This window comes from Grus americana, chromosome 22 (assembly GCF_028858705.1).
Source record: "Grus americana isolate bGruAme1 chromosome 22, bGruAme1.mat, whole genome shotgun sequence".
NCBI classification, from domain to species: domain Eukaryota; kingdom Metazoa; phylum Chordata; class Aves; order Gruiformes; family Gruidae; genus Grus; species Grus americana.
In genome coordinates this window covers 8,375,864-8,398,034 of record NC_072873.1, presented here as the reverse complement: position 1 = coordinate 8,398,034, position 22,171 = coordinate 8,375,864, and the positions used below count along the sequence as shown (strand labels likewise).

The 22,171-nt window shown below is 62.5% G+C and overlaps 2 protein-coding genes across 3 annotated transcripts; both read left to right on the top strand.

The window, feature by feature from the left end:
- The first annotated feature begins 381 nt into the window (after positions 1 to 381).
- On the top strand, positions 382 to 12,355 carry KIF18B (kinesin family member 18B). 2 transcript variants are annotated; one of them, XM_054801562.1, is made up of 16 exons: positions 382 to 450; positions 1,038 to 1,420; positions 3,810 to 3,967; positions 4,400 to 4,504; positions 4,759 to 4,869; positions 6,325 to 6,522; positions 6,743 to 6,919; positions 7,264 to 7,338; positions 7,460 to 7,572; positions 7,884 to 8,004; positions 8,274 to 8,389; positions 9,131 to 9,345; positions 10,061 to 10,592; positions 11,351 to 11,446; positions 11,612 to 11,703; positions 11,961 to 12,355. In XM_054801562.1, the coding sequence occupies exons 2-16, from the start codon at positions 1,123 to 1,125 to the stop codon at positions 12,074 to 12,076; spliced, it is 2,523 nt and encodes an 840-aa protein (XP_054657537.1). In that variant the 5' UTR covers positions 382 to 450; positions 1,038 to 1,122; the 3' UTR covers positions 12,077 to 12,355. The 2 variants fall into 2 exon arrangements, with proteins under 2 accessions (XP_054657537.1, XP_054657538.1); XM_054801563.1 differs by lacking the exon at positions 382 to 450 and having other exon boundaries at positions 962 to 1,420; positions 11,961 to 12,105; positions 12,233 to 12,355.
- A 3,166-nt stretch (positions 12,356 to 15,521) lies between these two features.
- Positions 15,522 to 21,878, top strand: GFAP (glial fibrillary acidic protein). The gene is made up of 9 exons (XM_054801519.1): positions 15,522 to 16,002; positions 16,547 to 16,607; positions 16,963 to 17,058; positions 17,136 to 17,297; positions 18,134 to 18,259; positions 18,471 to 18,691; positions 18,904 to 18,947; positions 19,669 to 19,754; positions 20,110 to 21,878. The coding sequence occupies exons 1-9, from the start codon at positions 15,536 to 15,538 to the stop codon at positions 20,149 to 20,151; spliced, it is 1,305 nt and encodes a 434-aa protein (XP_054657494.1). The 5' UTR covers positions 15,522 to 15,535; the 3' UTR covers positions 20,152 to 21,878.
- Positions 21,879 to 22,171: the final 293 nt, after the last annotated feature.

Here is a 22,171-nt window from a genome sequence, read left to right as displayed (position 1 = left end):
GCAGCCTGGGAGTGGGGGCTCGTTCGGGCCCTCAGGGCTGTCAGCCCACAGCTGTGAAGAGAAGGCGGCCGTTAAGGCCTGGCAGGGCTGCAGCCACCCACCCTGGCTGGTGCCAGGGGGTGACCCTGGGCCCCTCAGCGCCCCCCGGGCCCTTGGCTGGGCTCTCTCCACTAGACATCGCTTGGGCCGCCGGTTCTCCCGCCCTCAGGGGGCCGCCCCGGCCCGGTGGCCACACGGCGGGGCTGGGAACAGGGCAAGGGGGGGAAAGATGGCGGCCAGCCCGAGCGCGGCGGGACTACAACTCCCACGGGGCACCGCGCGCGGCGGGTGGGGCGCGTGGGGCGCGTGGCGCGGGAGAGCCAATGGGAAGGGGAGGAGTGGCGAGCGGCCAATCAGGAAGGAGGGCGGGACCTGCTGAGACGTTTGAAAGCGGAGCGGCGGAAGTGGCGGGTGAGTGGCGTTAGGGGCGGTCGGGGGTGTCTGTGCGGGCTGGGGGGGACGGACGGGGACGGACGGGGACGGACGGGGACGGACGGGGACAGGGAGCAGCCGGGGTTGGGGTGTCTGTGTGGGCCCGGGGGGCGGTGTCGGTGTCGTGTTCGGGAGGAGGCGGTGTGGGATGTGGGAGTCCGGGGGCGTTAGGAAGGACCCTGGGCGGGGCGGGATAGAGGCCCGGGGGGTCTGTAGGGGCCTGAGGGGGGTATGGCTGGGGGTGAGGAGGCTATAGGGGTCTGAAGGGGGGTTAATGGCTGGGGGGGGCTACAGAGGCCTGAAGGGGGGTTAATGGCTGGGGAGGGCTATAGGGGTCTGAAGGGGAGGGGTCGGGCTGTGGGAGGGGGCTGTGGGGGCCCGAAGGGGGATTAGAGTCGCTGGGGAGGCTGTGGGGGCCTGAAGGGGGTGTAGGGCCGGGGGGTTTAAGGGCGGCTATAGGTGCACTGGTGGGGTTAGGACAGGGTGGGGGTGCGAGGCCTGGCCCAGTGTCAGGCTCTCTCTCTGCCGCTTCACCCCCTGGCTGACCCGTTCCCCCCCCTACCCAGAGTGTGAGTGGTCCCCTGGACGTGGGAGCCCAGAGCCGTGTCCTCCAGCCAGCAGTGTGCCCACACCCCATCTCCCCCTGTCCTCATGGCGCTGGGCACCGTGGCCGTCATGGTGCGCGTGCGGCCCCCTGCCCCCTGTGAGCGAGAGCGGGCCGCGCACCCCATCCTGAACGTCGTCGACCAACACATCCTTGTCTTCGACCCCGAGGAGGCCAGCGGCCCCTCTGGCAGCATGCTGCCCACCCATGGGCCCAAGCATCAGGGCAAGGACCTGAAGTTCGTCTTCGACCGGGTTTTTGGGGAGGGGGCCACGCAGGAGGAGGTGTTCCAGCACACCACCCACGAGGTGTTGGACAGCGTCCTCAATGGCTACAACTGCTCCGGTAAGACCTGGCAAATGCCTGTGATCCTTGCAGAAGCTCCTGCGCCATCAGCTCCCGGGCTGGGTGGGATCAGTGGAGCCATGGAGTTATTTTGGAAGCCCCCAAGCAATTGGGGAGGGACCCAACAGCAACACAAAAACATAGAGCCTTAAACTTGTTGGTGGCACCAAGCTGGAGTGATTGCAAGTGTGGTCAGGATGGGGACGTTTCTGACAGGGAAATGTCATCTAATCTTGGCAGGTAAATGGGGGGGAAGTAAAACATAAAGTGATTTTATAGAATCCCAGACTGGTTTGGGTTGGAAGGCACCTCACAGCCCATCCAGTTCCACCCCCTGCCATGGGCAGGGACACCCTCCACTAGCCCAGCTTGCCCAAAGCCCCATCCAACCTGGCCTTGAACACTGCCAGGGAGCCAGGGGCAGCCACAGCTTCTCTGGGCAACCTGGGCCAGGGCCTCACCACCCTCATTGTATAACACTTCTTCCCTATGTCCCATCTAAACCTGCCCTCTGTCGGTTTAAAACCATTGCCCCTTGTCCTGTTGCTGCAGGCCCTGGTAAAAAGCCTTTCTCTGATTTTCTTATAAGGTCCCTTTATATATGTTAAAAGGCCACAATAAGGTCTCCCCAGAGCCTTGCCTTCTCCAGGCCAAACATCCCCAACTCAGGCTTTCCCTGCAGCAGAGCTGTTCCTGCCCTTGGATCATCTTCTGGACCCACTCTGACAGGTCCATGACTTTTTTTGTACTGGGGACCCCAGAGCTGGGACCAGGTGGGGTCTAACCCTCTCTTGTGGGAGAAGGATTGTGGAGCAGGCAGGGAGAGACCTGGCCGGGCTGGAGAAGCGGGTGAGGAAGAGCAGTGTGAAGTTTAACACAGAGGAGTGCAAAGTCCTGCACCTGGGATGGCATGGGATCACTCAGGAGCCCAGTACAGCTGGGACCTGTGTAACTGGGGAGCAGCCTCGCTGGGAGGGACCTGGGGGTGCTGGTAGAGAAGGAGCTGGACAGGTACACATTGCGCCGGGAGAGATTTCATTTCAGTATAACAAAGACATTTTTTGTGGTGACAACATTCACTGGAACGACCTCCTTGGGGACGTAGTGGAGTCCCCACGGCTGGAGGTGTTCAAGATGCCACAGGGTGCGAGGTAATCTCATCCAGGCTCCCTTTCCCACAAAAGCTTGGACTGGATGATCTTTTCAGGTCCCCCCCAGCCTGGGCTGTTCCGTGGTTGTGTGATACTGGGGGCTGCAACGGTGCTTGGTGCTTTAGGAGATGTGACGTAGAGGGCAGAGGTGGGCGTTGGGGTAGAAAATGAGACTGAGCAGGTGTTTGCCAGGCATTTTGAGGGATGAGGATCACTTGCTCTTTGCTTTCCTGGGGCGGGAAGGATGGGAAGAAATAGGGTGGATCTGCAGTGCAAAGAGCACCTTGGTTTGACCATCCCTTCCCAGCCCAAAGCGCCGTGATGGGCAGAGCTTTGGGAGAATGCTGAGTTTGAGAGCGATCTGGGGTGAAGCAGACGCATCTTGGGGTGCTTTGGGGGCTGCCGTGCCCCTCGCGAGCATCTCACGGGCTCGCAGCACCGTAAAGCTGTCTCTGGAAAGCTCCTCGCCGGGTCTGGAAGCTCCTCGCCCAATGCCGCAGACCCTCATGCAGTTCGCAGGCTGTCAGCAGACGAGTGGCTTTAACGAGCACATCACTTCCACGAGGCAGGCACCGAGCGGGAGACGACCGCTCTCCTGTCTAATCATGTGCCGGGCCGGGCACTGGGACCGGAGGATGCTATTCCTGGCTCTCCGGTGGGCTCTGCAAGCCGCTGAAGGCTGCCTCTGTCACCGTGCCCACCTGGCAGGCACGCCTCATGTCTCTATCTGCATAAAATAACTCCAGGATCCTCAAATGAGAGAGTCGCAAAGCGCTGAGTGCTGCTAATGGGGAGGAGGGCTGAGGCTCTCTGGATTAGCATGTCCTGCTCTGATGGTGATGTTTCACGGAGGGTGTTGAAAGATGGGAGGGAAAAAATGAGATGAATTATAAGGTCTGGAAGAAGAAACACCTTCTGGTGAGAGACGAGGGAGCTGCTCGGCTTGTCAAAGGGAAGGTTCAGGGGTGACTTGAGCACGGCCTCCGAGCGGGTGATGGTTTGGGGACTCGTTCTGTCTCTGCTAAATTAGAGAGGCTGAAACGAGTTAAAAAAATTGTGCTGAAGGATAGCATGGCTAGCACGGAGGGTAATTAGCTTTGCCTCATCTCTGTGAAGCCTGCGAGCAACCCCCGCTGCAGGGGCTGCTGCGGGAATCTCTCCTCTCCGGCAAGGAGCGGACGTTATGCCGCTCCCGTTAATTAACGATCATTTCAACCATCCACCCTTTCTCCTTCCAGTGTTTGCCTACGGCGCGACGGGAGCAGGAAAAACCTATACCATGCTGGGCTCGGAAAAGAGCCCCGGCATCATGTACCTCACCATGATGGAGCTGTACAAGAGGATTGAAGCCAGAAAGGAGGAGAAGAGCTGCGAGGTCCTTGTCTCCTACCAGGAGGTACACTGTGGCCCAGCCATGTCCCCTCTGGTCACCGTCACTCAGTATTGGGGCTGATCTGGACCCTGTAGCATCACACTCGGGGTACCCGCTGCGCTGCCAGCTGTGCCTGACTGGGAGCAGGCTCGACCTCCCAGTTTGGTGAACTGGTGCCGCTGGTTTCTCCCATCTGGAGTTGGGGAATTTTCTCTTTGCGGTGGTCCACATACAGTGAGGGCTTCTCAACTGGAAGGGCCTTAGAGAGGCGGTGATGTGCCAGTAAAGCCCTCCCGCGCTGTCCTCTGCATTTAGAGCTGCTCTCGGTGTGACAAGGTCCCGGTGGTGGCATTGGGGTGGACACCAGGTTGTGTGTGACCCCGGGGTACAGAGCTCCTCTCCCTGCTCACCACCGGGGAGCCAGACCTCGGCCTTACATCGAGTTCCCTGCTCCAGGTGTACAACGAACAGATCCATGACCTGCTGGAGCCCAAGGGCCCTCTGGCCATCCGGGAGGATCCTGAGAAAGGAGTTGTGGTTCAGGGTCTGTCCTTCCACCAGGTGGGTATAAAAAAACCCCACGCGAGGTCTGGGCAGCGCTGCCCCTACGCCGGTTCTGACAGCGAATGCTGGGGGATGCGAGGGTGCCACCTGCACGGCTCCCGGCTGGCAGCAAACGCGACCTCGAGCTGAAACGAGCCCCGCAGAGCTGCGCGATGCCTCAGCCTGAGTTGCCGTGGCCTCCTGGCGTCGGGTTGTCTCGGTGCCTGCGTACGGGGTGTGCTGACGCCTGCCCTCTGCCTGTTCTCTCCCAGCCCGCGTCGGCAGAGCAGCTCCTGGAGATGTTGGCCAACGGCAACAAAAACCGGACGCAGCATCCCACTGATGCCAACGCTACCTCGTCCCGCTCTCACGCCATCTTCCAGGTGAGGGCTGGTGGTTGCAGTATCGCTTGGGATCTGTGCCGAAAAGGAGGCTAGGGGGCAAGCCTCTGCCAGGACCAGCATCGTGGGGTTCCTGCCCCTGCTCCTGGTGTGCCACGGGGAAAATCGGAGTTGTTGTGGCTCCGAAAAGAGAGGTACAGGGCTGGGCAGGCCACTAGCCTGTGCTGCAGCAGGGCAGCACGTACTGGTCATGCTGGTGGCCACGTCTCCCAGACAGCCCTGTACTCCCACCTTGGTGTCACGTGTCCCAAGGGCTGAAACTTTGCTTTCTGCTTTTGGCTCTTGTCACCTTAGCGTGTGGGAGCTGTATCTGAAACCTGGCCCAAAGCGAAGGGGGTCGGTTATCGCTGGCTCCTGCTCGTGCCATGGGCAGGCAGTCTGCTCTGTCGTGTCCCCCTCGGCACTGAGCCAGGAATTATGCTCCCCCAGGGCTCTGTAAACTTGCTCCCTGTTTTCTCGCTGCTCTCCTACGCAAACCTGCCACTTGATTTCAATTCCAGCCAGGCCCTTCCCCGAATTAGCAGGGCCGTCACGGCTGCGTGGGGAGACGGAGGGCTCCGACTGTAATTTCAGTCTGAACCTGGTGCCTTGCCCGTTGCTGCTTGCAGGGGGGAGGTCCAGGTGTCTGGATCCTTTCCCAGCCGGCTTCCCAGCTGGGCTTGTCGGTGGGTGCTGGATTCCTGCCTGCCGTGAATCCATTAGCTGTGCTGGAAATCTGCCCTTCCCGCTGCCGGCTCTGCCTTCCGCGGGCTGGTGAGGACGCGGGACCAGTTACCGACCTCCAGCATCTCCGCGGCACCTCCAGGCCACGCGGGGCGAGCTCCTGGGGGCTGAGGGTGTTAGAGGGCATTGGTGGAAGCGTTTGCTGCTCCTGGGAGATCTTTTGGGATGCAGAAAGAGAAAGTTGCAGAGTGATGCTGTCGAGTGAGTCTCGGCAGCTGTGTCCCTCCTCGCCCGCACCAGCCGAGAACTGGGCTTGGCACCAAAAGCCCTGGCTGGATGGTGCCCCGGGGGGCACTGTGAGGTTGTGTCTGGGGGCTTGCAGCCCCTGTTGGTGTCTGAGTTTGCTGGTAAAATCTACAGTTGGAGTCGGGGCTGGAGCTGCCACCGAGCGCAAGCGTTTCCCAGGTTGGGCCGGGGCTCTGGGTTGGCGTGTTGCCCGTTGGGGACCTGACCAGCTGTACCCTGCTCGCCCACCAAATGCGGATGATTTTCCGTAGCTCTGTTGCTTCCTGCAAGATCCCTTCCACGGCTTTGCTGCTCGTGTCACCGCCGAGTTTTTGGCTTGTTTTGGCTCTTTTCCCCCTGCTCGATCTCATGGCCTGCGTGATCCTCTTTGCCATCCTTTTATAAACACTGAAACTAGTGATGCTGGCTCCAACCAGCAACCCTGCGTGCCCTGTTGAGCTGCGGCCTCACTGATCTCTGTCCTCGCAGATCTACGTGAAGCAGCAGGACCGCATTGGTGGCCTCACTCGTGATCTACAAGTGGCCAAGATGAGCTTGATTGATCTGGCAGGCTCGGAGCGAGCTTCGGTTGCCAACACCAAGGGAGAGCGGCTCCGGGAGGGCGCCAACATCAACCGCTCGCTGTTGGCTCTCATCAACGTCATCAACGCGTTGGCTGACGCAAAGGTAACGCTGTTCCTTGCGTGGCCCTGCTCTGGCTCTCCAGGGCAGGTGAACGTGAGGGGTGTCCTCAAGTGATGGTCCCGTGGGTGCAGCAAGGGTGGCAGCCCAGGCTGGGCTCTGAGCGGTGCCGTGGGATGAGCGTGGCCGTCCCCTTCGGATGCAGGACTCCAGGCTGAGTGCCCGAGGGCCGAAAGCTGAGCAGACCCTTGATCTCTCGGTACAGAGCAAGAAAACCCACATCCCATACCGGGACAGCAAGCTCACGCGCTTGCTGAAGGATTCCATCGGTGGCAACTGCCGCACCATCATGATTGCTGCTGTGAGTCCCTCCACGCTGTCCTATGAGGACACCTACAACACGCTCAAGTACGCCAACCGGGCCAAGGAGATCAAGCTGTCGGTGAGGACCTCGCGTTGCGATGGTGATCTGCTGCGTGTTTGGGAGCTGCTGGGAACGGGTGGGGTAGATTAGTGGGTGCCTCTTCTCCAGCTCAAGTTTTCCAGCTCTGGGGACGCTCCTCTGCACAGAAAGCAGCTGATGAAGCTGCAGATGCTGTGTCTGCTGCTAAAGCCCCTCAGCCCAGAGCCCAGAAAGGCTTGTGACTGTGGCAGCAGGTCCCTGAGCGCAGATTGTGTCCACTGTAGCCTGGAGGAGGCTGAGTAGCTGCACCGCTCTGGCATCGGGAGAGGGGTATGTGCTCCCCTAGTGCTGCTTTAACCTCTCCCTCGTCCCTGTCTCTGCAGCTGAAGAGCAACGTGCTCAGCTTCGACTGCCACGTCAGTAAATACGCCGTGATCTGTGAGCAGCTGAAAGCGGAGGTGAGATGCTGGTGGGGAGGGCAGGGCTCTGTCTTTACCTGCGGTTTGCTTGGGAACCGCGGAACCATGATTTCCCTGGGGCTGCGAAACCATCTGGGCAACGGGTGATCCTTCCTTGTAGGTGGCAGATCTGCGGGCAAAGCTCCGCGCCTACGAGGACGCTGCCCGGGAGTCACAGAGCCAGGCGCCGGTGGTGCTGGCTCCCCTCGGCTTGAGCCCAGTGGAGCTGCCCAGGTGAGGCTGGTGGGGACGAGGGACAGAGCTTGCTGTCATCTCCTGGTGTCCCCTGTGTCAGGAAGCCTGCAGGTTTTGGTGCCAATCGGAGCCTAGGTGTCCATCAAACAGCAGATGAGCTTCTCTGCTGGTGTGCACCATCATCTCTGCTGTGGTCGGGTGTAGTTGTGAGCTTGATGGAGACAAACACCGAGGGAAGCTGGCTTGCAAAGGCCAAATCTGTTTGATCCATCCCAAAACTTCTTAGGCAACGTGACAGCGTCCCCAGAGGATCTTCTCTGGCTCAGTGGCTGCCTCTCTGGTTTCCGTAGGTTGGAGGAAGCTGTCCCGCAGACACGCTTGCCCCTGGATGATCAGAGGGAGAGCGATGGGAAGCAGCGGGAGCTGGAAGCTGGATGGCCTGTGCAGCTGCGCCTGGAATCGGAGCAGCAGGTGAGAGAAGGGTGAGCAGGGCGGGAGGGCTTGGTAGGACGAGTGGGGTGTGACGGGGGGCTCGGGTCCCCTCGTGGGGTACGGTGGGCATGCTGTCAGAGGGCAGGAACTCAGCCGGTCTGTGGGGTCCTGGCTCAGCGTGTGCTGGGCTGTGGATTGCTAGTGAAACCCCTTAACTTCCCAGGGGACGGGCAGTTTGGGGACCAGACAACTCGAATGTGGGCTAATCCCGGGCTAGGTAGGTAAGGGGTTTTGGCTTGTTGCTCCAGGCTCCAGAGGAAATGCCTCCCAGCAGCCCCAGAGCTGCCCACCGGACAGATCTCCAGCCGGAACCAAAGAAACCAAGCTGCCTTCAACAGGGGTTGTCCGGCAGCCAGACAGAGACGTGAGTGTCCTCGTGCCATGCCCACATGCCTCTTCCTCTTGTTTGTGTGTGGAGGGCAGGTTGTCCACCCTCCTGTTGCATGTATCCATCCTAGGGATGGTCTAGACCAGCATGGGACCAGGTCTTTGCTTGTAGATGACTGCCTGCTCTGCAAAATAAGGGGTTTGGCTCCTGGGGATCTAATCCCATGGGATAATCTCTCCTGGAAATGCCAGCAATGAAGGTTTCCAGGCACAGCAACTGTGTGAGCCTTAAGTGCGTGTTGCTGGTCCTGAAATTACCTCTGCGAAGCCTTTCCTCCTGCCTCGGCTCCCCCAGGTCCTGCCCTGGCAGGGCTCCCGTGGCACCATCTGCTGCTGTCTCTGCCCCAAGCATCCCGGCAGAATGAACCTCTTTAGAAAGGTCTCTCGAGGGAGGCTGGCCTTGACGTGTGCCTGGATCTCTGCCTCTAGCCAAGCTAACAAGCGTCTGAAGCCCAGAAAAAGGTCTGTGGACGCTGTTTGGTCCCTTGTAACCAACAATTGAACACACAGCTCGGGTTCTCCAGTAAGAGATGTACAGCTTGGGTATCTCACAGCTTCAAAGTTTGCCTCTTTTCCCTCAAAACTCTGCTAATAGGCTCTGCCCCACCTGAGGAGATGTCCCAGAGGTGATGCTGGTGGTGCTGAGCCTCTGTTACTGGTGACACTGGCTCAAGCTCACCTGCCAACTGGTTCTTGGGTCGGTCTGTCTCTGTCCCAGGCTTCTGGCTGCAATCCTGAGCGTTGCGCGGAAGCAGTATTCCCTCCTGAAGGATGCCAACCTCCTTACTCCTGACATGGTTTCTGAATTTGAGGAGCTGGAGCGCCTGGTGCATCAGGAGACCGGTGTAAGCCCGGAGCAAGCCACGTCTCCAAACAGACCTGCAGAGGCCAGCGGGGCCAGCCCAGTCCCGAGGGTGCAGCAGGGCTGCGACGGTGAGGACTCGCATTTGGCGTGTGGTGGGGGACAGCTCCCAGCCGCAGGCACGGAGATGAGTTTCTCCTGACGCGGTGCGCAGCGGGTTATGCCGAGAGCAGCTCCAGCCTCGCTCCGTGCAGCGGTTCAGGCTAGCCAGGCATGGCAGCCCGGGGCATGGCAGGAGCCGTGAGCAGCCCTTGTCTCTGGGGAGCTCAGCATGTGTGTGCGAGTCAGCTTAAACGTGAGTGGTATTTCTGCTCCAGGAGACCAAAGCAGCAGTTCTCATCCTAATTTTTTCTCGTCTTATTTACCCCTCCACTGTACATCTGCCCAGCTCAGCCCGGCTGCAGCCTCCCAGCTGGCAGCCTGCCTCTGACCAGGGCTGAGCTCTTCCTCCTCATCCTCAGCGCCAGCACACAAACCCCACAGCGAAGCCGCGGGCTCTGCAGACCCTGGGGGTGGTTTCTGGGGCCAGACCAGGCGCCGCCATGGGGCGCTTGCTTTGGGGACCAGTCTGGTGCCTTTAGGCTGGCGAGGTGCAGGATTATTTGTGCTGGTTCTTTTCCTCAGGGTTTAACATGGTTTGATGGAAACAGCTGCTGGCAAACGGCTGCTATGGGGCTTGCTGGGCAGATCTCTACTGACGGGGGCAGAGGGGGGATGCCCTGGGGTTTGGGGGTGCCTGGGAGGTGCAGACAGGGAGGTGACTTTTTTTTTTCTCTGCTCCTACAGCAGAGGCATCTGTCACCTTGCCCAGTGCCCCAGTGACCAGCGCCACCCTGCAGTGCTTGCAGCAGCTCGTTCCGCTCTCCAGTGCCACGCCGATGGCTCCCAGCCCGGTTAAGAAGAGGAGGAGGTCTGAGATGAGCGGCTCTTCCCAATCGGGAACTCCCCGCAACCTCAAAAGGCGGGTGAAACGCCAGCGGAGACGTGGGAAAGAAGCAGAGACCCCCATGGAGACGCAGAGCCCAGGCAGCCCCTGTCTCAAAGCAGCAGCCCCGGCACCCCCCATCTCCCCGGTGCCATCGTGTTGCACCTCCAAAGTCTGCGTGCCGACGGTCACCAAAAGCCGCCTGCCCCTGGCGATGTCGGCTGCCCAAAACCGCTGCACCCTGCCTGCTCTGCCCATCCATGACCTGAATGCGACTTTTGAGATCTGCGAGGGCGATGAGGCCAGCCTGGCTGCCTTCAGCCTGCCTGGGTTCCCTGCCAGGGAGAACGTCCAGAGCCTCCTGAACAAGCAGGACGACCCCTCGGTGCCCAAGTGAGTGCTGCCCTGGATGGGTTACCTGTGTTTTTGGGGATCCCCCTTCCCCATGATCTTGCTGTCCGGGTGAATCCTTTGTGGATCACTGCAGCTCTGCTAAGAGGGGAGACTGGGCGAAATGCTCGGCGTGCGGACAGGCAGCCAGCAGGCCAAGCTCCTGCATGAATTGCTTGCAAAGATACAAAAATCATTCCAAGAAAATCTATTTCTCCTTCTCCTTTTCCCTTTGGACATGGAGGAGCATCCTCCAGATGGTTCTGGAGCCCCAGGCACTGGCTGGGCATTGCTTCCTCTCCCAGAGAGGTCGAAGTGAGAGTCGGGACTGCACAGTGTGGGGTTTTTAGTTGGTTTTTTGGGGGTTTTTTTATTGCTGGTGCTTCAAAGAGGCTCTGGCTCTCGCTGAGCTGCGTGAATTTGTGTGACCATCCACAAGGAGATCGGCACGCCCTTGGCAATGCAGGACACCCTTCGGTCTCCCCCGTCTCCTCCTGTAGCTCCAGGAAATAGTTCCTAGAGAGGGAAACTGGGGGAACTGAGGCACGAGGGAACAGCCCAACCACCTTGGGGAGCAGCAGTACCTGGGTGGCTGCCGCCTCCTGTGCGGATCTCCTGAGGATTTATCCCTGTTTTAATCATTCTCCCCTACAAAATGGGGCAGGGTTCCTGTGACTTCTGTTCCCTGTGGGTGGATGGCCTTGGCCCGGTGGCCTCCCAGGATCCGGCCCTGGCACTAACCCTCTTTTCCTTGGCCACAGAACCTGCGTCCCAGCATTTGCCGTGAGGGGATCCTCCATCCCCAAGCCCGCCTTGGTCTCCAAAGCATCCGCCCAGAAGCGGAGACGAGTGGAGAGGTGAGACAGCCGCTGGCTCCCCACACAGGCAGCAAGGGCTGGCAGCTCCTGCCCGCGCTCCCCTCTGGGGCTTGAGCCCCTGTCCCCGCCTGTGACATCTGGGGATGATGGGGGTATCTTTGCCCCCAGCCTTGGGGGTTTAAAATGTCCCCTTTCTCTTCACAGCTCTGCTGTCTCCTCCCTGCCCAGGTTCCAGAGCCGCGTCGCCCAATTCTCGAGCAGCGGCCAGCGACCTGCGCAGCCCTCCCACGTCCCGGGTGAGCCCTGCGCCCCTCTGCACCCGGGGAGCGATCCCTGCCTGGGGGCAGGCGGAAAACCAGTTTGGGGGGAGGAAGTACCCAGCATGGGGATGGTTGGTGCGGGGTGAAGATGTTGTTTGGGGTTTGCTGCTTCCTGGCCGCAGGGAAGGGCGGAGAGGGGTAAAAGGAGGAGGGAGCTGGCATAGGAGGGGACCTGGGTTTGCTGCTTTACCCAGGAGCTGCCTCACCTGCTTCTCTCCTCTTTCCATCCTCAGAACATCCTTCGGGTGCTCTCGCCTGGAAAGGCAGCAAGAGGACCACCAAAGCGCTGGCAGCACTCGGCCGTGCCCCCCCTGCTCCCACCCCCCAGCCAATGAAGCTCTTATGCTGATGGCCTCCACGTCCCACATCCCAACCCAGGTCCCAAACTTTTTCGTTTTTCTGGGACCCCTGTCCCCCCACCCCCCTTCCCCCCTGAAGTCACCCTGGTTGTGTTCCCCATTGCATGTACCCCCCCCCCTCAGTGCAGCCCTGTGTATTTTTGCAGCAGATGGATTATTGCTGTTCCCTCTCAGCCCCTCTCTAATCCGCGCCGGGGTGTCGAGTGCTAACAGATGGGTGATGCTAAGAAATAACACGCGCTTTTAATAAATCCTTTCGTTTCAAAGCAGAGGGAAGACGTGCGGCTGTTTCTTCGCGCCTCCCCCTTGCACGGGGAGCTGGGGCTGGGTAGCGGCTCCCGTCTGAGCGGGCCTGGAAAAGGCCCTTGCTCCCGGGGGTGGGCTCCAGCCTGCCTTCCCCTCTTGGCCCCACGTTCTCCCCTCAGCGCAGGGGCCCTGGGGGTGACTTCTGCACCCCACCCCGCTGTGCCTGTGGGGGTCTGGGTTCCTTGCCCAGTGTCCCGGGGTGCCGGTGAGGGGTGGTGGATGCTGCTGCCCTCCGGCTCCTGCTGCTTTGCCTAGAGATGGAGGAAAGCATCAGCGCTGTTTCCCCCTGCTAACCCCCCCTTCTTGCCTCTCCCCCGGGCTCCCTGTGAACCCCCAGTCCTGGGACCGAGAGCTCTGAGCATCCCTGACGCCCCCATGAACCGCGTCCTGCTGTCCCAGCGCACATCAGGGCACATCTGGGCACTGCCGCATCTGGCTGGCTGTGCCAGCTCCTCGTAGCCACCCTCAGAGGTGACGGAGCGGGACGGGGAGCGTGGGCCCAGCTCCGGGTGTGCTGCTGCCCCATGGGGACACCGGGGTCACCGGTTCCTCCTGCTCCACTTTCCTGCCTGGCAGCGGCAAGTCTCCCCTTTTGTCTTCTCAGAAGCTGGAAGCTTCTAATTAAAACTTCCAGCCTGCTCCCAGTTCGTTTGTCTCATTAAGAGGGGGCTGGGGGGGGAGGGAGAGCCCAGCTCTGCCTCCCCGCAGCCGCAGGGAGTGACAGCTTTCCGTGCTTTGATCCCGGCTGCGTAGGAGCTGGGAGAAAATAAATCTCTGGGGAGCAGTGCGGGGGCTTGTGCGGGACCCCGGAGCCCCTGCGCCCCTGCTCTGCAAGGGCTGTGCACCCCAGGGGACTTCAGCGAGGCTGTAGGGATGGAGGTCCCCTGCCACCATAGGCTGTCACGCAGCATGTGTCCCCGGGGATGTCACTGTTCTGGCAGGCTGGGGATGCCAAACGTCACGTATGGGGTACGCTGGTGCCCCAAACCAGGTGTTTTTGTGGGCAAACCCCTGCCCATCACTGGTGCCACCGGCCCAGCACAGCTGGGGGGACAGGGGGATGGAGGGCTGGCTGGGCCCAAGGAGCTTCTGGGGATGAAAGGGGGATGTAGCAGCAAGGGGCTGTCCCCAAGTGCTGCCCCAGTGCCACCAGCACCACCAGTGTGACCCTTGGTGGCTCCGGGTCCCCACAGCTGGCACCCACGGGGGACACGGCCGTTGCCACAGCTCTCCCCGACCGGCTGCTGTCGGTGGCCCAGCGATGGTGGCCATGGTCCAGTGAGGCCTGGCCGTGTGTCCCCGTCCCCGAGCGGACAGGGAGCCTTTCCCGGCCATCGGCTGCCCTCTAGCTGCCAGCCAGCGAGACCTGTCCTTGTCCCCGTCCCCACCAGCACCCCAGGGACCCCCGTCCCCCGCCTTCCTCCCAGCCGCCTCTCAGGGCACCCACCCTGATGCCACCTCGTGTCCCCAAAACACCCACGTCCCCTGCCCGGGTGCCCCTGCCTGGCCATGCCCTGACTTGTGGCCATGATGCCGTGGCTCAGAGGGGCCGGGGCTGGCGGTGGCCCCGTGCCCATCACCATCCCCGGCCTTTCCCGGCAGCGCGGTGCCCCGGCACAAAGGCACCCCGTGGCAGCGCCGGCCCTGCACAAAGCCCCTTTCAGCCGCCCGGGGAAAGCCCCTGGCACCCGGCCCCTGCCCGGGGAGCGTCCTGGCCCTGTGTCCCCACCATGGGTCAACTGGGGACAAAAGACCCCCCAAACTCAGTGCACGTGTGACCGGTGACATGGCCACGCCGCCGTGGCAGGATCGGGCCCCCCCAGAGCTGGGAAGGGGACCCGGTGTCCTGAGCCCCGGCCAGGCTGCAGCAGCGACCAGCCAGCGCTTTTACAGACCCGCTGGGGTGGAAAGGACTTTGGAGGCTTCAGCTGCTTAATTAGCAGCCTGCCTTAATTAGCAGCCTGCCCGCGCTGCCAGGCTGCCGGCAAAGCGCCTCGGCCTGCTGGGGCGGCGGGGTTTGGGTGGCTGGTGGTGAGCTGCTGGTGCCAGGGCTCGTCCCGGGGCATGCGACACGGGGAGCGTGTGCGTGTGTGTGCGCGCACATGTGTGCGTGTGCGCGCACGTGTGTGTGTGCACATGTGTGCGTGTGCACACGTGCACGTAGCCGGACGGCTGTGCATGCGCATGTTGTGGGTACGTGGAAGGGTAGGTGTGCGTGTGCAGCTCTGTGCGCGTGCACACGTGTTCAGGGACAGCAGCCTGCGTGTGCATATCTGTGCACGCTACACGTGTTTACACACGTATATGCAAGGGTAGGCACACGCGTGTGCATTGCACGTGGGGGGTGCGCGCACATCTGCATGGAGGGATGGACATGCATGTGCACGCGTGTGTGTGTTGACATGAATCGCCACACATGTGCATCTCGTGCACACACGCCTGTGCGTGGATGTGGATGTGCACATGCGTGTGTGCGTGCGTGCAGATGCCTCCTTACGGATGTGTGCACAAGAGAGGGGTGTGCATGCACGGATCCATAGCAGCCACATGCGTGGGTGTGTGCACGGGGGCTGTGCATGGCAGGGTGAGTGCACACGTATGCAGGGGTGCGTGCACGGGCATGGAGCCATGCACACGCACACCCGAGCCTGCCCAGTGTGTCTCTGCCCTGAGCACCTCGAGACGCTGCCGGGGCTGGGGTGTCGTGGGGACGGATGCCCAGGGCACGGATACAGCCTGGCCCCTTGCAGCGGGCACCCTACGGCACCACACCCAGCACCCACAGCGCCCCGCAGCATTGCACCCTGCACCCGCGGTGCCCTGTGGAGTTGCACCCAGCCTTGCACCCAGCTACCGGCTGCCCCAGGGGTGCCCGTGGCCACCTCTCTGCCTCCCACCCTGTCGTGTGCCCCAGCCCCCCCCGTGCCCCGGCAGCGCCCATGGGGGGGCAGGCGGTGGGCAGGGGGCCGTGCCGCGGCGCCCGGGCTGGGTGCCAGGGTGCATCCGCCTGTGCCAGGCGCCACAAAGGCCGGCTTTTGTGCCGGCCCTCCGGCTCCCTGGCTGGTGGCCAGAGCCAGGGCGGCCGGTGGCCCCCAGGCTCCATAAAACCCCCGGGCCGGTCACATCGCGCCCACCCCTTCGGCATGGAGAGCCAGCGGCTGTCCTCCTACGGCCGCCGCTTCGGCCCCGCCACCCCAGTGTACCGGGTGCTCCCCGCCAGCTCCCCAGCCCGGCTCCGGGCCACCCGCAGCTCCCAGCCGGGTCCCCGTGGGGGTGCCCGCCTGGGGTCGGGCAAGATGGTCTTCTCGCTGGCCACGGCGCTCAACTCAGAGTTCAGGGAGACGCGCACCAACGAGAAGGTGGAGATGATGGAGCTCAACGACCGCTTCGCCAGCTACATTGAGAAGGTCCGGCTCCTGGAGCAGCAGAACAAGGTGCTGGTGGTGGAGCTGAACCAGGCGCGGGACCAGGAGCCCTCGCGTCTGGCCGACGTCTACCAGGAGGAGCTACGTGACCTGAGGTGCCACGTGGAGCAGTTGGCCACCGCCAAGGCCCGTCTGGAGATCGAGAGGGACAACCTTGCCGAGGACCTCGGCAGCCTCCAGCAGAAGTAAGGTGCTGCCCTGCTTGGGGTAGTCCTGGGGACCAGGGTGGCCACCAGAACCAGGATGATGGTGGGGACCAGGGTGGTGATGGGGACCAGGGTGGCCACCAGGACAAGAATAAGGGTGGCCACTGGGATAGGTATCAAGGTGACTACCAGGATCAGCGTGACCACTGGAATGGGGACTGGGGTGGCCACTGGGACCAGAGTGGCAGCAGGGACCAGGATGGCCACTGGGATGGTGCCCAGGGTTTTCCTGGGAACCAGGGTGGTGATGGGGACGTGGTGGCAACAGGGACCAGAGTGACCCCTGGGAACAGTGTGGGACGGTGGCAGGGGGTGCGGGACGGGCACACGCACCGACACGGGCTGTGGGTGCTGGTGGCGTGGGGCCGTGGCGACCCGGGGGGAGCCTGTCCATGGGGCTGAGAGTAACAAGTAACGGTGCCTAATGAGTAACGGTGCCTAATGAGTAATGGTGCCGAACGGGTAATGACGCCCAACGGGTAACGGTGCTGAACGGTAAGGGTGCCCCTCTGCTCCGGCGCAGGCTGCAGGACGAGGTGACCCTGCGGCTGGAGGCAGAGAACAACCTGGCTGCCTACAGGCAGGTGAGGGCAGGGGCCGGATCCTGCGGCGGTGGGGGGAGCTGGGCTGGGCTCAGCCCCCAGCTCAGCCTCCCTCAGGGGCGGGCAGGGGTGGGCAGGGATGGGCAGGACAGGGATGGGCAGGGGTGGGCAGGGATGGGCAGGACAGGGATGGGCAGGGGTGTGCAGGGGTGGGCAGGACAGGGATGGGGCAAAGATGGGCAAGGACAGGGCAGGGATGGGCAGGGATGGGCAGGAGCAGGCAGCAAGGGCCTGGGATGTGTTATGATGGGCAGAACGGGGCAGGGGTGGGCAGGGGTGGGCAGACCCAGGTGGCCAGCCCTGGGGACAGACCCTCCTGTCCCCTTCACGGTGGCAGGACGTGGACGCTGCCTCCTTGGCTCGCCTGGACTTGGAGCGGCGGGTGGGGACCCTGCAGGACGAGATCGCCTTCCTCCGCAAGGTCCACGAAGAGGTAACCCTGCTTGGGGGGGTCCCGGGGCTCTGGGGGGGGGTGGGGTGGGGCAGGCTGACCCTCACTGTCCCCCCCAGGAGCTGCGGGAGCTGCAGGAGCAGCTGGCCCGGCAGCGGGTGCACGTCGAGGTGGACACGAGCAAGCCGGACCTGACGGCCGCCCTGCGTGACATCCGCAGCCAGTACGAGGCCATGGCCGCCAGCAACGTCCAGGAGACCGAGGAGTGGTACAAGTCCAAGGTGCGGTGGGAGCCAGCAGCTGGGTGGCCTGGCTGTCCCCGCCAGGGATGTCACCTTCCCAAGGCTGAGGTTGACCACCCTGGGGTCGGGTGGTTCTTCTTGGTGGTGGTGGCATCCGCACTGCCGTGTCTTGTGTCCTGCTTTGGTCCTCGTGGGGAGCAGGGATGTGTCCCCCATGGTGAGCCACATAGGCATGGTCCCTAAGGAATTGTGCTCACAGTGACATGGCCCACGTGAACAATCCCACAGGAGCAGGGACATGTCCCACAGCACCATCCCTCCCACCCACAAAGGAGGAACACGTTCCCCTGCCACCAGGGATGTCCCCCATGTGCACCATCCCATCACCCCAAGGGTGCAGGGACATTCGTCCATTGGCCACGTGCCCCACAGGTGCTGTCCCTTCCACCCACAGGAGCAGGGACACGATCCCAGCACCGTGTGCCACTGGGGGCACATCCTGTGTGCGCTGTCCCTTCCTCTTGTGCGAGCTGGATGTGCCCCCAGGACACGTGCCTTTGGGGATGTCCCACGTGTCCCTTCCTACTGCAGGAACAGGGACATGTCCCCAGTGCCACATCAAGTGCACGTCCCATGTGCATTGCCCCCTCTTCTCATGGGAGCAGGGATGTTTCCCCAGGGACACGTGGCACTGGGGACACGTCCCATGTGCACTGTCCCATCACCCTGCAGCGGTAGGGACATTTCTCCATGCCACGTGCTACCGGTGCCATGTCCCTCCCGTGGAGCAGAGCAGGGTCATGTCCCCATGCCTTGTGCCACCGGGACACATCCCTGCCGCATGGTGCCATCCCATGGCACGTGTCCCTCACCAGTTCGCAGACCTGACGGACGCGGCCGCCCGGCACGCAGAGGCCCTGCGCGCGGCCAAGCAGGAGGCCAATGAGTACCGGCGCCAGCTCCAGGCCCTCACCTGCGACTTGGAGGCTCTGCGGGGGTCGGTAGGTGCCGGCTGTGGGGTAAAAGGTGGGGGGGACACCGCTACGGGGAGCAGCCACCACGGGGATCCCTGGCACAGCAGTGGGGACCACCAGCCATGGCTGGGGGAATGGCTGGCCCCAAGGATGGGAGATGGACAGACACTGTGGAGAGCTCCTAGCTCCTGGGAGAAGGTGGCTGTGGAGGGTGTCAGGTCCCCTCGTGGCCCCCCAGAACGAGTCCCTGGAGAGGCAGCTGCGGGAGCTGGAGGAGCGCTACGCCCTGGAGACGGCTGGCTACCAGGACGCGGTGGTGCGGCTGGAGGAGGACATCCGCAGCCTCAAGGAGGAGATGGCCCGGCATCTGCAGGAGTACCAGGATCTGCTCAACGTCAAGCTGGCCCTTGACATCGAGATCGCCACGTACCGCAAGCTGCTGGAGGGCGAGGAGAGCAGGTGACGGCAGAGTAGGGGGCTCCATCCTGCCCCTCTCCCCCAGCCGTGTCCCAAACCATCCCCAAGTCCTCGTGGTCCCTCAGGTGTCTGACCTGCTTGGGGACCATCCTCCAGCCCCCCTGCCCCAGCCCTGGGCAGAACTGAGCTGGTGTGAGGGGGGGGGTGTGGTGGGACACCGATGCTCTTCCCAACATCCCCCATTGCTCCTGCAGGATCACCGTCCCTGTGCAGAGCTTCTCCAACCTGCAGATCCGAGGTGAGGCTGTGGCCACATGTGGGGGAGGGGGCTGTGATGGTGGCACAAGCAGGGGTGGCTTTTGGGGCCTCAGTGGGAAGAGGTGCCGTCTTGGCCATCCCTGCCCCATCCAGAGTGACCAGGAAGTTCCTCCTCCAAATCTCAAGGAACCAGGACTCCTGGGTTCTCCCAAGATGGGGGGAGGAGTGTGCCTTGGCCACATCCCTAAAGCTGAGCATGTCCCCAAGGCAAATGATGTCCCTAAGACTGACTGACCACATCCCCATGTCCCCACTGCCAACCACATCCCCAGGACCAGTTGTGTCCCCAGTGCCAACCGTGTCCCCAAGGACAACCCTGTCCCCAAGGCTCATCACTTCCCACAGCCAGCCACATCCCCAGTGCCAATGACATCCCCAAGGCCAGCTGCATCCCCAAGGCCAACCACATCCCCAACCACATGCCCAAGGCCAACCGTGTCCCCAGCTGCATCCCCAAGGCCAAGAATGTCCCCAACCACATCCCTAAGGCCAACCACATCCCCAACCACATGCCCAAGGCCAGCCGTGTCCCTGAGGCCAACAGTGTCCCTGAGGCTGGTCATGTCCCCAGGGCTGCTGTCTCCCATGGTTCAGGGTTTTCCAGCCCACCCAGTTCCCCTTGGACCCCTCCACTTGAGCAGGGATGGAGGGGCCATACCCTGGGCACTGGGTTAGTGCCAAGTCCTGCCCATGTCCCCTAGAGACCAGCCTGGACACTAAATCCATGTCAGAAGCCCATGTGAAGAGGAGCATCGTGGTCAAAACTGTGGAAACCAGAGATGGAGAGGTGGGAAGTCCTCATCTGTGCCACCTGTGCTGCCTCCCCTCCATCCCCATCTCTCCACGGGGTGTCCCCAAGGGATTCACTCATCATGCACATGGGGCCACTGTCCCTCAGCCCCAGGAGCAGCCCGAGCAGGGAGCCAGTGATCCCGGTGCCCTCATGGCATGAGCTGGCTCTGGACCATGGTGGAGCTGAGCCTGGCAGCTCACAAAGACCATCCCTGTGCCTGTCCCCATCCCCATCCCTGTCCCCATCCTTGTCCCCATCCCTGTCCCCAAGCTCATTCAGGACCCAGACAGGCTCAGCTGGGGAGGAGAGCCTGGGCCCGGGGTGATGGCTGCTCTCCCTCTGCCTCCAGGTGATCAAGGAGTCCAAGCAGGAGCACAAGGAGGTGATGTAGGGCGGGTGAGCTGCAGTAGCCAGACGCTTGTAGCCGTAGGTCCCGTCCGACGCTGCGAGGGAGCCCCGTGGCCAGGCACGGGTCACGGGAGGAGCCAGTGGTGCTTCAGCAGGGGGCATCTTCCTGCCGCCCACCCCTCGCCTCTCCCACGTTGCCCCGTGCTCCAGGCACCACTGACACCCTGGTTGGGGCTGGCTGCTGGCGAAGCACCCATCTGACGGGCAATACCCAGGGGAGGCGAGCAGTACCGGGTTCCCCCACCAGGATGCTGCCGCATTCCCACGGCATGGAGGGGGTCGGCCGTTTTGGGGCCAAGCCCGTGCTCGTCATGAGTCTCCAGCTCGCCAATGCCCAGGGAGAGAGTTCGTCCAGTTGTGATCTCCATGCGCTGGTCAGAGAAGAGGTGCCAAGAGCATCTCCCCCTGCTGCCCACCCTCTGGTCCAGGAGGCCACCCTGAATCTCCCCAGTGCACCCAGGCCCTGAACACCTTGGGGTGGGGGGGCTGCAGGGTGCAAGGTACTGGCTGGTGAGGGACATTTCCCCATCACCAAACACTGGGTGGGCTTAGCCAAGGGGCACAGGCAGGAGGAAGAGGAGGATGGAGAGGCAGGCTGCTGTCGGGATGATGTCAAAGGGTGATGAAATGGGGATAACGAGGGGTTCCTGGGGACACTGGGGTGTCCAGGGTGGTTTGTGGGGCTGGAGCAGTGGTGGGCACAGCAGGCTGGGTGACCTCATGGGCTTCTCCTAGCACAGAGCTATGGGGCTGTCCTGACCCCCACTGGGTGTGCACCACCAAGGTGTCCCCATCACTGTGGTGGGGAAAAACAGTCCCAAGGGGCTCATGGCGAGGGGGGGCTCATGGCAAGGGGTGACCCATGGCCGTGTGCCCCGGCCCTCACCTGGGAGGGTCCCACGCAGGTAAAAATGGAGAGGAGGGGAGTGCAGAGGAGGAGGAGGAGGGTGTTGGGGCACCCGCGGGTGCTCTCACACCAGGAGGTGCCTCCCCCAACCCAGGAGTGACGGAGGAGGACAGACGGAGCCATCCTCGTCCTGCCTGTCCCACCCAGGCTCACATTAGGAAGCAGGGGAGCCAGGGACCGGGGGCTGCCCCGTCACAATCCCTGCCACGCATGGAGACCAAGCCCACCCCCCCCCCCATGGGCAGTTAAGATGGGGTCAGAAGAAACCCCTTGTCCCTGGGCTACAGGTAGCCCTGTCCCCCCATCCAGTTCCCCCCAACCAGCACGTGCCACCAGCTCACCCAGGGCCATCGCCCAGCCCAGCGCTCGCCCGCAGCCCCTGTCCCCACCTTCGATTTAGCTGCTGACCAGGAGCGAAACCTGCCCTGGTGCCACCTAACGTAGGAGCAATGACCCAGCAGCGCTGCTTTACCCCGTAAGCCCACTGGGACGAGCACATGGGATGCCACTCGCATGCCATCCCCCTCGTCCCCTCCGTCCCCCTTGTCCCCTGGCTCAGCTGCTGAGCGTGCTTTGCAGCTACCAACGCCACAAAGGCCATTCCCAGGGGCAGGAGATGTTATAGAAGACCCAGGTGCTGCCCAGGTTTGGCATCCAGGGTGGGATGGTGGTGGCCGGGGTGGTCAGTACCCCGTGAGCAGCCTCCGGCTGGAGTTTCGCAGCCCACGTCACTACTGAATTAATGCACTAATGCCCGTGGCAGCCTGAGATGAGAAATAAAGCTAACACAAGCGCTGTGCTTCCACGGTCGTGCCTGCAATCCGCCTCTCCGCAGCCAGTGCCGTGGGTTATTTGGGATTAACCGGGGTGGCGAGGCCCTTTGGGAGCCCAAACCAGGCTCAAAGTTGCCGGGGGATGCAAGCTGAGCGCTGTACCCCGAGGCATGGCCACTGCTTCATGGGTTGAAACACAGGGGAGGTGGGTGCAGGCATACCCCCCCCCCCCCCCGGAGCTGTCAGCCAGGCAGCAGGGTGGGAGAGATCCCCTTCCCGGGAGGGAGGGAGGCGAAGAAGGGATCTGCTCAGGGGTTTCAGCC

Coding starts and splice junctions, on each gene's coding strand:
- GFAP (XM_054801519.1), top strand. CDS start 15,536: ATGGAGAGCCAGCGGCTGTCCTCCTACGGCCGCCGCTTCGGCCCCGCC. Junction 16,608..16,962: donor ACCTGGCTGCCTACAGGCAG/GTGAGGGCAGGG, acceptor TCACGGTGGCAG/GACGTGGACGCTGCCTCCTT. Junction 18,948..19,668: donor CTCCAACCTGCAGATCCGAG/GTGAGGCTGTGG, acceptor CATGTCCCCTAG/AGACCAGCCTGGACACTAAA.
- KIF18B (XM_054801562.1), top strand. CDS start 1,123: ATGGCGCTGGGCACCGTGGCCGTCATGGTGCGCGTGCGGCCCCCTGCC. Junction 10,593..11,350: donor GACGACCCCTCGGTGCCCAA/GTGAGTGCTGCC, acceptor CCTTGGCCACAG/AACCTGCGTCCCAGCATTTG. Junction 11,447..11,611: donor AAGCGGAGACGAGTGGAGAG/GTGAGACAGCCG, acceptor TTCTCTTCACAG/CTCTGCTGTCTCCTCCCTGC.